Raw genomic sequence first — 14,999 nt, forward strand, 5'->3', positions numbered from 1 at the left:
GAAAATTCTGTTATAATTAACTATTTATATGACATGTTAATCCATTTTCTAATCATGCTTAAGCTTGGCTAATTATCTTTTAATGAGAAAAGAGGTGTTATGTAAAATTTGTTTTTTTCACCCCATGCATGCAACATGCACGTGAACAGTAACAATGGCCATGCATTTTCACTTAAAATCATCTTATGAACATGTTGGAATGGTTAAAAAGTCCATATGATGCACCAATTTTGAATTCATGATTTTCCCTCCAAAAATCACATGAATATGCATATGATCATATGGTGAATTTTCATGCAATGTGATGAATGATTTGGAAAGTTCATGTCATGATGAACAAAATGCCAAAAGAACCACCCAAATTGGAGCCTTGGTTCAAAAGTTATGCCCATTTGAAGTTTTGAACACACTTGGCCATGATTTGATCATATCTCCTCAACCACACATTAGAAATTCATGATCTTGGACTTTTTGGAAATGGGACAGAAAGATCTACAACTTTCATGTTCAACAAAATTTCATTTGAAGCTTGTTTGATGATGTAATATTAAGTTGAAGTTGGTCCAAAACCTTTCCATTTTTGGAAATTTTCAAATTATAGGTCACTTGCTATTTTGGGAAAGTCTTGACTTGACTTCAAATTCTTCAATGTGAGTGTTTGAAATGTCAAATGAGACTTGTTTGAACATGAATGAAGTATTTCCAATCACTTCCCACCTCCAAATTCACAGTTGACTTTGCAGTTGACTTTCTAAGTCTTCAGATGACTTGAGAATGTTCTGATGAAATTCAAGCCTCTACCACTTGGGATTTTGTTTCAAAATGTCATCATAGCTCATGTGAACTCTTGTGAATGATTGTGGGGTCCAAATCTCAAGAATGACCACCATCTATTGCTCAATGAATGCCTTTAACTGCTTTGACCTGTTATTGCTTCATCTGCAAGACAAAAGTTAGATGACATATTTTTGTACTTTTGGTTAGTGATTAAAAGAAAAGCAATGACATATAAATGCAAGGAATGCTTGGTGATCAAAAACCACTCTCAAAAGGAGAATCCTACCCACAGGGAAGGAAGCAAGGTGCACAATAATCCTTGAGGCAATGCAATGATATGATATGATGTCATGAGGGATCTTAGGGACAAAATTGGGGTCTTACAGATGCCCATATTTAAGGTCATTCTAGCCGGAGAAGTGAAGGTTAAACTCTTCATCTCGACGCGGTAGAATGGGCTTAAATAACAATAATGAGACAAATTTTGGTCCCTAAGAGACCTCATGATGCAAATGTATGAATGCAAAACAAACTATCTCTGTGGGGAATATGAGTCCACAAAGAATAAAAGACGAGCCATCGGAGTAATACACTCACCAGGAACAGAGACTCTAACAGGACTCTCATGGGAATAAGAGAAAAAAATGCGTGAGCAGGACACAACTCTGAATTAGGGGAAACTGACGCTGCGTGAGCAGGACACGACTGGACTGGAGACCTCACTTGGGAGTAAAGGACTCAAACTGGGGAGAAAAGAGTTCCAAAGGAAGACACATCCATTGGAAAGACTCAAGCTGACTCAAAGAATGCGTGTATTGGGGAAAACGCCAATACAACAACACGAATATAACCACAACTCCGCTGGGGAAACCTAACAAAGACTTTCCAGGGGAAGCCAAAGGATGAGATGTTACCGGTTAGTGAGTAACATGCTCGGGAAGAATGAATATCTAAGACCTGTGTACGGGTGAGAGATATCAATCGACCAAATCATCTGAGGAAAACCTGAAAAAGGTATATTTCAACTCAGGGAAATCTGACTCCACAGGGGATTAGGGTCGCAATAGGGAGCAGACAAGAAGGAACACCAGGGATACCGGGTTGTAGGTATATAACAGGTGATCGACCAAGGCGTGAATTGGTGTGTGTTCCAAAACACTCATCATCCTGAAGAAAGCTAGAAAAGCAGTCTTGTTTATAGGATGGATATTCGATTCTGTAAAGAATGCGAATCTTACTCAGTTGGGGAAACAAACAAAGGGTTCAACCAAAGAGTGCATGAGATATATTATCTATAGCCGTCAAAACGTAGATAATATACTCGCATGGAAGATTATCCATAACCGGGTCGTAGGTTGTTAAAGGATAAATCATCCGAAATCGTGAATTGGTTTGTGTTCCAAAACACTCATCATCCTGAAGAAAGCTAGAAAAGCAGACTTGTTTATAGGATGGACATTCGATTCTGTAAAGAATACGAGTCTTACTCTGTTGGGGAAAATAATCAAAAGATTGACCAAAGAGTGCATGAGATATATTATCTATAGCCGTCAAAACGTAGATAAATATCAGATCCCAGTGGAAGTTGTCCTTGGTGGACAGTCTTTTCTTGGATCCCCGTAGAGTGCAAATTTCTACGGTTCTTTGGTATTCAATCCCTGTGTACCTTGAAGGTCTGATAGCCGTTGCTCTCCGTATTCAAAAGTGACTATCCTCCTGATCTCATTGATAACAATTCGGTTACACCTCTGTATGACTTCGACAATCCGATCTATCATGCCGAAGAATAAGGCGAAGAAGATTGTGATCTGCTGGAATTAGGCAGGTTGTTGAAACAAGAGGAGAAGGTGATTCAACCGCACGAGGAGCGATTCAAGATTGTTATTCCACGCACCGCCGAGGTCAGAAAGGAAGTGAAAGTTGGGGCCGCTTCAGAGGCGAGTCGAGAGCAGAATGGTAGCCCTGTTGAAAGAGCATGTTGATACCTTCGCCTGGTCGTATCAGGATATGCCAGGGTCGGATACCGATGTCGTTGTGCACAAGCTACCATTGAGAGAAGGCTGTCCTCTAGTGAAGTAGAACGCCGGTGCCAAGTATCAGAGTGACTTTGTTTCATGATATGATTCATCATGGAATCAAATACTATGTTGATGACATGGTAGCAAAGTCCCAAGCAGAAGAGGGGTATCTGGTGGATCTGGCCAAGTTGTTTGACCGGTTGAGACAACTCAGACTGAGGTTGAGTCCGAATCAGTGCACTTGTGGAGTGCTGTCCGGTAAGTTATCGAGGCTTATTGTGAGCGAATAAGAGGAATTGAGGTTGATCCTACAAAAAACAAAATAAAAAAAAAGAAAGAAAGGAAAAGAGAAGGAAAAAGCGATACTGGAAATGCCTGAACCGAGAACAGAAAAGAAGGTTCGTGGTTTCTTAGATAGATTGAATTGCATTTCACGGTTCATATCTCATCTGACAGCCACGCAAGAAAAAGGGAGCAAACGGTCAGGTGGATAATGATTGCCAAGGGGCATTGAAAGATAAAAGAATAAGTTGCAGGAACCTCTGATTCTGATGCCTCATGTGGAAGGAACAACTGTTAATTCTGTACTTGACAGCCCTCGAGGTGTCTATGAGGTGCATATTGTGTCAGCATGACGAGTCTGGTCGAAAAGAGCATGCAATTTACCTTAGCAAAGAGTTTATCGACTGTGAAACAATACATTCACTGCTCGAGAAAACTTGCTGTACTTTGGCATAGGCTGCTCGCCGACTGAGATAGTGTATGCTGGTTCATACCACTTTGTGGATGTCCAAGATGGATCCGATCAAGTATGCGTTTGAGAAGTCAACATTGACCGGACGGGTTGCGAGAGGGCAAACGATTCTGACCGAACACAATATTCAATGCACCTCTCAGAAAGCAATCGAGGGGAGTGTATTGTCCGATTACATCGCCCCGCAACCCATTGAGGATTATCAACCAAGGAAGTTTGAGTTCCCTGATGAGGACATCTCGAGGTGCTCAAATCGAAAGATTGTGAGGAACCGATCCCGGAGGAGGGGCCTGACCCTGAATCCGAACGGATTCTGATGTCTGATGGGGGGAGGTTAATGTGGATGAGTTAGTGCCGTTTTGGTTACGCCGAAAAGATCCCACATTCCTTTTGTTGCCCGGATAACATTTGAATGCACCAACAATGGTGGCTGAGTACGAAGCTTGTATCATGGGTATTGATCTTCGGTGCATACGTCTACTGGGGCAACGCCGTTCTCGCTCGTGTATGGGATAAAAGTGGTATTACCTACTGAAGTCTAGGTCCCATTGTGGAGAGTCCTGATGGATGAGAAATTAGAAAGGGCCGAGTGGATAAGGACTTGGTATGAAGGGAGCCTGATTGAAAAAAAGAGGCTGGCAGTTACTTGTCATGGGGCAGTTGTACCCAGTGAATGAAGCGTGTTGTTGACCGAAAAGTGCGACCTCGTGCGTACCACGTGGGAGAGCTGGTATTGAAAATGATCCTTCCTCCTCAACGATCGTAGGGGCAAGTGGACACACAATTATGAAGGTCCATTCGTGGTCAAGAAGGTTTTCTCTGGTGGAGCCTTGTTGTTGACGACCATGGATGACGAGGATTCTCCATCCCTTGTGAATGCGGATGCAGTTAAAAGATACTTCGTAAAAAATAAAAAAATAAAAAAAAGAGACCCGCTGGACGAAAAGAATAAAAGAGTCCAGGCAAAAATGGGCATCCCGGCGAACTGAAAAAAGAAGAAGAGGTTCGGGCAAAAGTTAAGGATAAAAGAAAAAACTGTACACCTGGCAAGTCGAAAACCCCACAGGGGCGGCTTGGGCAAAAAAGGGTATCCCGGTGGACTGAAAACCCGAAAGGGCGGTCCAGGCAAAAGAGGGAATGAAACGAACATCTGCGTCTAGCATGGTCATTTGTGCTTTGGATAAGACATCATGGATAATCCCCGACAGAGATCGATCGGAAGCGTCTTGTTCAGAAGACAGAAAGTGCGGGAAGTCTTGAGGACATACGAGGTGTAAACGAGTTGAAACCCGATGAGATCACGGTTATCCTATGATAAAGCATCTTGATTCAAGAAGTTAAGCTTTTCACTTCAAGAAGGTATTATGAGAATACTTACCTTCACTAAAGTCTTAGATGCTCAAGTATTCATATGGCTATTGCATAACTTTTCATTGTGCATGGAAAATGACTTAGAATAATTTTTTGCATTTTCAAACTGGGTAAATCGATTTACCTATAAGGGAAATCGAATTACCCCTGAAGCTTACATATTTTTTAAAAGCAAAATTTAAAGTTTTCACTTAGGTAAATCGATTTACCACTTTGGGAAATCGATTTACCACTGGAGCATTACATTTCCAGAAGCGAAATTTCAAGTTTTTTAACTAGGTAAATCGATTTACCTCTTAGGGAAATCGATTTACCACTGAAAGTTTTTGAAAAATTTTAAAACGTTTGTTCATGATTTTTTCAGAACATTAGCATGTTTCACTTGAGGTGTTATGTGCATATAAATACATGATCTTTCAAATTCAAATTTAACCTCTTCCAATCAATCTCTTAGAATTTTCAGAATTCACACTTATTATTTTAAACTTTCATTCAAGATATTTTCTGCATATTTTCATATCATTCAAAACAGAAAATTCTTGAGCAATCTAATATCTTTGTGTTGTGAATTATTTTCATTGGAAGAGAAGTTCAAGCAAATTGATATATCACTTTGTGTGATCATTTTACTATAAACTTTATATTCAATCCATTGTTGTAATCCATATCTTATTTTTAGAATTGTTGAAAAATAAGATTGTGTGTTTTGTAAACACCTTGTTGTCCAGGATTGTTGGAAGCAAGAACGTTGAGTTTGAGAGGATTGTTCTCATATCAACTTGGTAAATCATAAGAGGTTGTTCTTGGTGATTGTGTCTGTCGTTTACAAGTCATAACAGATAGTAAATTCTCTTTCGTGTTGAAAGGGGAGTGGAGTACTCTCGATCTGTGAGGGGAACCACTATACATCGCTGTGTCCTTTATCTTCTGCACTTTACCGCTTTTCATCACTTAAGCATTTCAGAAAGTAAAAGTCATAAACCGTCAAAAATCCGGAAAATACTCTAAGTGCCTCATTCACCCCCTCTAAGGCACTCCTTAAACTTACATGGGGTGGCTTTGGCTTATGATCCACAACATTGTCACCATCCAAAGGTTGCATTGGCTTAGTAGCATCAACAACTAGGGGTGGCACTGGCTCAAAATCATTATTCGTCAGAGGTGGCAATGGTGCCTCTAGTACCACCGATGACTCGGGTACCTCTGGTGCCTGAATAAGTGTAACTTGGCGCATGCGAGAGGATGGAGGGAGTGATGCGTTGGTAGGTGAAACCCGTCTCCTACAGGAAGAAGAAGATGAAGAAGCATGAGGAGAAGCATGAACTCTAAAAGTAAATGCATGATCAGAGTGAACAAGAGCCTATGAAACCTGACTTTCCCCCTGCCGCACTGATGTATGTTATGCTATCCTATCGTGCCTCAGTTTATCGTGTCTATCAACCATAATGCTTGTAAGTAAACCAGACAATTAGTGCAAGCAAACAACATTGCAAGCAAGAGAAACAAAAGATAAAACATACTGTTAATTTTCAGAGATGCATATCCGGTTACTAGGAAACTTAAACGTTGAAAATTCTGGAGATGCATCTTCGAAAATTTCTGCAACTTTTCAGGTCAGTCAATGACGACAATGTAGACATGCAAACCCCAAAAGTAATGGTTTGATCATCATTTTCAACCAACAAACATGTTTTACAGTATGTCAAAACTATCATTCATGCAATTTCTACTCATTTCTTACCTTAATCATCAATTTCTACTCATTTACACAAAAGCTCAAAAAAATTCAAAACAACAAAAGACTTATAAATTTAGAGTTTACTTCAAACTTAGAAGATGTCTCTAATGCACTTGATGTTGATTGAAGAACCTTTGAACTTGATTGTTTGATTTTGGAATTAGTGGATGAAAAAAACTTTGAAAGAGTTTGAGCAAAATTTGTATTTTTTTAGAAATAAGGAAGGAGAAGATTTCTTGCGCAATTTAAACTCCAATACATTCTAAAAATTAAAAAGAAAAAAATGAAAAATGAGAATAACATTTTTATTAAAATACCTCATAATGATAAAAATTATATTAATTAAAAAATATATTAAAAATGAAAATTAATCATTTATTTTAAGATACTTTTTATTCTAAAAGACTAATTTTAGGATTTTATGACTGAGGGAGTAATTAAGGTTTGAATCTCAGTTGCCCAAAATTGTTGCAATCCCTTATCCATTCTGTGATACTGTACTACATTTTCTCCAAACGCAATCCATGAGTCTCCAACTACAACTACAACTGCAACAACAACCGACAACACCATCCTCATTATCGATGACAACATTTTCAACTGAATTCTTGTCGCACACTCTTAATTTCACAATCCACCCAAACCGCATTTCTTGCCATTCAAATCCCAACATTATTGTCACTTCCTCAACCCCACTTCTAAACGAAGGTAACACTAGCAAGCCAAGAGCAAGAATCAACCAAGAACAAATCATGGTCAATGAAACAAGGCCAAAACTTGATCAAAATTACGACTTCCGAGACACCAATTCCATTAAAGCTTTCAACAGGTCTTGCAAATCAGCTAAGTACGATGAAGCTCTCTACTTTCTTCAGAACATGGTTAATAGGGGTTATAAACCTAATGTTATTCTTTGCACAAAATTGATTAAGGGTTTTTTCAATTCTAAGAAAATCGAGAAAGCTATTCAGGTCATGCAGATTTTGGAAAAGCACGGTAAGCCTAATGTTTTCGCTTATAATGCTGTTATAAATGGGCTTTGTAAAGCTGATAGATTCGATGCTGCCAATAAGGTGCTTGATAGAATGAAAAACAGAGGCTTTTTACCTGATGTTGTTACTTATAATATTCTCATTAGGAATCTGTGTGGGAAGGGTAAACTTGATTTGGCTTTAAAGGTTATGGACCAGTTGTTGAAAGATAATTGTAGGCCAACTGTTATAACTTATACTATTTTGATTGAAGCAACTATTATTGAGGGTGGTATTGACGAAGCTATGAAGCTTTTGGATGAGATGTTGTCAAGAGGGCTTCGACCTGATGTATGTACTTACAATGTTGTTGTTAATGGTATGTGTAGAGAAGGGTTGTTGGATAGAGCTTTTGGGTTACTTAGTAGTATAAGTAGTAAGGGATGTGTTGCTGGTGTGAGTACTTATAATATTCTGTTGAGGAGTCTTTTGAATGAAGGGAAATGGGAAGCTGGGGAGAGTTTGATATCTGATATGTTGGATAAAGGTTGTGAGCCGAGTTCTGTAACATACGGCACGTTGATTCGTTCGCTTTGTCGTGATGGTAAAATTGACGATGCTGAGAATGTGTTGAAGGGTATGAAGAAGAGAGGTTTGGCTCCTGATGTTTATTGTTATGATCCATTGATTTCTGCCTTTTGCAAAGAAGGAAAAGTAAATATGGCTATAGAGTTTGTGGATAACATGATATCAGATGGTTGTTTGCCTGATATTGTTTGCTATCACTCGATCTTGGCTTCTCTGTGTAAGAATGGACATGCTGATGAGGCATTGAACATCTTTGAGAAGCTCGATGAGGTGGGCTGTCCTCCAAATGCAGATTCTTATAATACATTGTTTTGTGCATTGTGGAGTAGCGGCGATAAAATTAGAGCGTTAGGGATGATTCTGGAGATGTTAAGCAAAGGCATTGATCCTAACGGGATCACGTATAATTCACTTATTTCTTGCTTGTGCAGAGATAGATTGGTGGATCAGGCAATTGAGTTGTTGGTTGACATGATGGAGAGTCGCAAGTTTCAGCCTACTGTTATTAGTTACAATGCTGTTATTCTTGGATTGTGCAAGGTGCGAAGAATCATAGATGCTATTGAGGTGCTTGCTACTATGAATCAGAGAGGATGCTTGCCAAATGAAACAACCTACAAAGTGTTGATTCAAGGGATTGGTTATGGTGGCTGGCGAAATGACGCGATGGAGTTGGCTAACTCACTTGTTAATATGAATGCTATTTCAGATTATTCATTCAATCGTTTGAACAAAGCTTTTCCTGTGTATGATGTGCACAAAGAGCTTGCAATATCAGAATGAATTAACTTCATGGGCATAAAATTGATTTATCCAGGTCTTCTCAATAAGATATTTTGTTTAATTCAATTAATGAATACCAACTTATTGCTTGCTCCCAATTTGTTTGTTGTTTAAAGGTTTTTGAAGTTTACACAAATATCAAATGGATGGTTACTTCTGACAAACATGTTATTATCATAACCAGGAAAAACATGTTATCATAACTTTTTTATGAGGCAATGAGATATCATAACTTGAAAGCATTCGATTTAGAATATTAAATACATTAATGTATGTTTGGTTCTACTCTTAGATCAAAATTAATTATAGATGCATTGGTTTTCACATATCTAAATGGTTTTGTAGGGCCTGTAACAGAGGGGATGAGAGGAATTTTAATATATATATATATATATATATATATATATATATATATATATATTATATATATATATATATATATATATATATATATATTCAAAAGATGGGTGGGGACTTGGGAGGAGATGAGAGAGATTTTAATTAAATATGTGTTTGGGTCGAATTTTTTTTTAATCAAAATACCCCTAATTTTTATAAAAATTTCCAAAATAACATTGATTTTAGAAAAAAAAATCAAATTACTCCACTTTTAGGAGGAGAAGTCAATCCAATTGGCGTCTCCTCTTAAAATTAGAGATGAGACGCCAATTGGATTGGTTAGGGTACATGGTGTAGCCAATTCAATTGGGATCCATGTGTATGGTTTGAAAGGAGACGCCAATTGGTCTGACACCTCAGTCCAAAGTGCAATTTTTGTTGTTGTTATAAATAGAGGTGTTGTGCACATATGTTTTCCACATCTCATTTCATCATTTTGCAATCATGTTTGATGTTCGTCGCCGCTATGAAAGGGTGATATATTCGAGAGACAAACCTTAGATGCCGATGCTCTTCTGGAACATCATTACTTTCGATCAACTGAAGAGGGAGCTGGTTCGTTGGTTAGATGGGAAAATATCAGAAGGGAAAAAATTAGAAGTATTGAGAGACTCGACAATATCTTTGGTTGGGTGCAAATGAAAACTGATAAAGATGCTACGAAAATGATGTTTGGACGAAATGACATCACTTTGATTGTTGTAATCAGTTAGAAATCTCTTGTTTTCAGTTTGTTTATGTTGTTGTGAACCTCGTTGTAACAAAAACTTAATGATATATAAAAATTGAAGGTTACCAAAATCCAATGTTACAAAAAGATTATGACTCAGATGATGCTCCTCGATTGGGACAGTTGTTCTTATTGTGTCCTGGTTGACGACAGATACTACATAGTCTTATCATTTTATCTGTCGTATCCATGTCTGTCCTGATACGTGTGCTGTTTGGCCGTCTGTAACGGTAAATTCATGATCATCAAGCTATGGATAAGCTAGACATCAAATAACAAGAGTCGCCACCGCGCTTTTATTGTTTCCAAGGAAAAACAGAAAAAGTACGAACAAAATTTAAAAGTAAGAAGTTTTCAAATCAAAACTAATAAAATGTCAGAGATTATAGATAAGGGGGTTGGTTACACAGAGGGAAGGTGTTAGCACCCAAAGTGTCCTAGGTAATACTAGGGAGCCTTTTTGTGTGCATATGTATTTTGTACAAAATGATTTTAACAAACAAACAGAATGGGGGATGAGAAAAGAATTCATTTATTATATTTTTGTGTTTGACAAGACCTCCGGACTTGTGCTTACGTACCAAAATAAAATGAGGGATCAAAACCTCGTAGTTCGTGATGCAAATTTTAAAGTGGATGCATTATTTTTAACAAAAAATAAGTTTGAAAGGCACAAAAGCCTAAAAAAAATGGTTTGAATGAGTTAGTTCTTTTTGGCTTTTTGAAAGTTTAAGTCAAGTATAGTTTAGTTTATTTACAAGTTTGATTTAAGAAAAGAGGTTTGAAAATGCAATGGCATAAGGCCAAAATTTCTATCTTTTCGAAAAGTGGTCAAAGTTTAGAACAAAATAAGTTCAAACAAAGAAAATTTTAAAAGGAGGGAGATGTTTTGAAATTAAAGAAATGGGGAGGATATGAAGAGACTATTCCTATGTACAAAATTAAAAGTTAAGAGTTGAAAAGATCTGACCGATGAGTAGCAATCTAATAGGCAAGAATTCCATATAGAAACCCCAAATTCCCTTGGACATTTTGAATTAAACAACACACAAATGCACAATTATATCAATCTGGAAGAACAAAGACATCAAATAAAGATATCCACATCCAAGCTTTAGCCACTCCATGATCTTCTTCAAATTAGCCCATGTAACAGATGAATTCCACAAGTCACAGGTTCAAAATAACAACTTCACAATGATCATGTTACAGATGAACTCAAAGGGATCTTGAATGATGTATCAGATGAAGTTCCAAATTGCAAGCACTTGGTTTCACAAAAAGTTGGCATTAGCCAAGTCCTTTAGCATAGGAATGTTGCCTAAGTTCTAAGTCCATTTGTCAAAGATCAAGCCAACAGTCCACACAAAAGTTTTTTAGGGTTTTTTGTTGTTTATTATGTACATTAATGGTCAAAGACCACACAAACAAACAAAGTATACACAATCAAGGTATATCATACAATATGGTCCAAATGGACAAAATGAAAATTGCATAAATATAAACAATTAGAATGGTATGAATAATGACAAATGAATAAAGACTAAAATTAAATGACATTAAAGTAAATGACTTGAAATTAAAAGTTAGTTGTTAATGAGTTATAAGTTAGTATTGCTTTGCTTTTGCTTTTCATTTTTAAGTCATTCTTTGGAGAACACTCAACCCACTTATCACAAGCATGAACCCTTGAGTCAAGACATCTTCCAAAGGAAGGAAAAAAGGCCAAGTTTCCACACAATACCATGAAAGAGGGGAGACTTATAATCTCACTAACTAGAATGCTATGCCTTTTGTGTCACAAATTTAGAGCTATGTTAAGCAATCGTAATTGGACTTATGTAGAAGTCACAACTATTTGAGGCCAGATAATAGAATTTTGGTGTTAATGCATGTTTGAGACATAGTATAATGGACTATGCTCATGAAACATACCACACACAAAAAGAATATGCAAAAGAGGTGACCTAATCTCATCCATACTTATGTTGATTTTTCAATCAACTAGCCTTAGGACTTTGAGATATCATAGGCCAAATGAGATGAATGCATAAAGAAGGGGAATGAGATGAAGAGGGAGGGGAATAGATCAAAACTCAAATTGGTCAAAGGAGAACTTTTACCAAATTAATATCATCCATTCATTTTGGGAGATGGAATGTACATTCCATCAATCCCCTAAATCCAATGATATTAACTTGACAAAGTCAAATCAACCTTGACCAAGGCCCAACAACAAGAGTCAAACTCAAACAAGTCATCACAGTTGGTCAACACAATTAATTGGCATTTATTCAAATTAAAAAGATTAAAATAATACATTTAAATTAAATATGGTTTGTCAAATTCCTAAAACCTCATCAAAACACTAAAGAAATGGCCATGAGATTTATCATAGGTCAAACAAGGTCAAAGGACCTTGGAGAAAAAAGTTCAGAATTTTTAAAGACTTAAAAGTATTTTTAAACAATTAAAAAATAATCACAAAATCAATTAAATCATAAAAAATATTAATAATGATCCAAAAAATAATTTTAATTCAGAATATGAAAGAGGAAATTATTTGAAATTTTTTGGTGAAACTCTCATATTTTTTGGATCAATATTAAAATTAATATGAATTAATGAAAACAAAAATCGGAAAATATGAAAAAACGTGAGCCACTTGATCTCCCTCATTAATTGAGGTGGCAGATCAAGTGGACTACAATGCGCGTTCCATGATGGAACCTAGTCAGCGTGCCACACGCGGGGTAATCAAAACCAACGCCTCAGATTAAAACAAAATGGCAAGATCATGTGGCTAGCAGACGTGCCAACGCACGGCCAGAGCTGTAACTCCGGTCCTCTTCTCCGGTGGACCTCACCGGACTGGTCCACCCTTAACCATCACTAAAATAAAAAAGGAGGACATGATCTGAAATAAAAAATGGCGTAGAGCACGAATCTGACCTCAATTTCAACTAAATCCAAATATATAAAAAGATAGCAGGAGTTGAATTTTGAGGTGTGTCAACTGAGTTGCTTCGATTTGACCTCTAAGCAACTCAATCTTCTTGCCTACATTGGTAGGAATTCAGACAACCAAAGATCTAAGAGAATTGAGTAGAATTGAGAGAGAATCGAAGAGATGAAGTTTTCTGAAAAATACCTTCAATGCTATGCAGTTCTTGATGTTGCTTGCTCCAAACACGATCTGATCACACTTAAGAAGCTAGCAGGAAATGATTAGAGAGGTTGCAAGGCTTTGGATCCTGGAGTTCTTGAATCTCCAACAATTGAGATTCAAACTCAAATTTCAAATTGAAATTTATCAGGTTTTCCTTTGGAATTAGAGGGTTTCAATGGGGGGCAAAGTTGGCACGCAAGGTTTTTTTCAAATGAGCTCAGAAGCATGCTATTTATAGCCAAATGGAATGATATTTGCACACTTCAAAAGTCTGTCCAAAATTAGCAATGTTGATGGCACGAGTGCATGGGCATGTACAAGCCCATGATACAATGCAAAAAGGTCCAAAATGATTCCAATTGAAGTATGAATAGAGGCTTGATTGGCAAGGCAAAGTGAACTGAAGTTTTGAAGTTTGATTCTTTCCAATTATGCAACCCTGTTAAAGCCATGCGCACACCTAGAAAACCTCATCCAAAATGCATGAACTTAGGTTCTTTGGAAAGCTTGGATAAAGGGGAACAAGTTTGATGTTCAACACTTTTTCATTTGGAGCTTGGAACATGGATAATTTTGAGGTGGAAGTTTAGAAATTTCAACATGTTGAAATTTTTTCTAAGTGTCAAGCCATATATCTTAATATTCCACCTTCCTTAGCTTTTTATGTGATCTTCAAATGAGAAAAGTGTCTTCATCAAAGTTGTAGCTCTTTCAAAGACCTTCAAAATGGTAACCAATTTCATGTGATATGGATTTAGAATGATAGAGTTATGCATTTTTGAAGTTTGGAAAAATCATTTGTTCAATAGTATACGTAAAAAATGACCTATAATGTAACCTCATATCACATACTTATAAAAGTTGAATTAGCTCTCACTCCAAACATAAAAGTTGAAGTAGACATATTGTATTTGATTTTGAAACTTGAAATCTTTCATCTCATAAAAATTGAGCAAGTTATGGCCTTGGGAAGTTGACTTTCAAATTAAGGTTTAGACAAAATGACCTATAATGTTTCATCATAGAAAATGATTTTCCAAGCAAAACTAGATCTATGTCTAAACATGAAAGTTGTTTGGAATATAATTTAGAGTAACGTTGCTCTTAAAATTATTTTCATATGGTGAAAAGTGTAGGAGATAGGGTCTAGGGAGACCCAGTTTTGATCAGATGAATTCATCTGGCCAACCACCATCAACCAACTTGCTAACCTTCAATTATTTGGACTTTATTGGCTCATGGTAGATCATATATGCATAAGATGATGAATTTTGAAGTTTACCTTGAGAAATTTGATTAATTGGTGAGATAGCTTATTGGAGAAGTTACTCAAGATACCCAGTCAAACTAGGGTTTCCAAGGCAAATCACTTCCAAACTCTTGAAGAAAACTTGATTAATATAACATGTAGTAATCAATGGAACTCATATATGATGCTCATAACCATTCTTGGATCAATTCATGGTTGTGCTCTTTGTCATGAGGGTCTCAACCCCTAGATATGAACTTGATAGATCAATGGAGATCATGCCCTACCTACAAAGGAGTTAGGCAAATGCAAAGACATATTTTTGTATTTTGGTTAGTAAATGATGATATACAAGTATGATACAATCACATAGTGTTTGGTGATCTCTCCCAAAACAAACCCAATGAAAGAGGGGTAAGGAGGATGCCGAGGTATGATCCCAATGCTAATGC

At 36.9% G+C, this 14,999-nt stretch overlaps 1 protein-coding gene across 1 annotated transcript; it reads left to right on the forward strand.

The window, feature by feature from the left end:
• The first annotated feature begins 7,091 nt into the window (after positions 1 to 7,091).
• On the forward strand, positions 7,092 to 9,098 carry LOC127098383 (pentatricopeptide repeat-containing protein At3g04760, chloroplastic). The gene has a single exon (XM_051036969.1). The coding sequence runs from the start codon at positions 7,183 to 7,185 to the stop codon at positions 8,998 to 9,000; it is 1,818 nt and encodes a 605-aa protein (XP_050892926.1). The 5' UTR covers positions 7,092 to 7,182; the 3' UTR covers positions 9,001 to 9,098.
• Positions 9,099 to 14,999: the final 5,901 nt, after the last annotated feature.

This window comes from Lathyrus oleraceus, chromosome 6, assembly GCF_024323335.1.
Source record: "Lathyrus oleraceus cultivar Zhongwan6 chromosome 6, CAAS_Psat_ZW6_1.0, whole genome shotgun sequence".
Lineage (NCBI taxonomy): Eukaryota > Viridiplantae > Streptophyta > Magnoliopsida > Fabales > Fabaceae > Lathyrus > Lathyrus oleraceus.

Excerpts from the sequence above, each read along its gene's own strand:
- LOC127098383 (XM_051036969.1), top strand. The coding sequence starts at position 7,183 with ATGAGTCTCCAACTACAACTACAACTGCAACAACAACCGACAACACCA.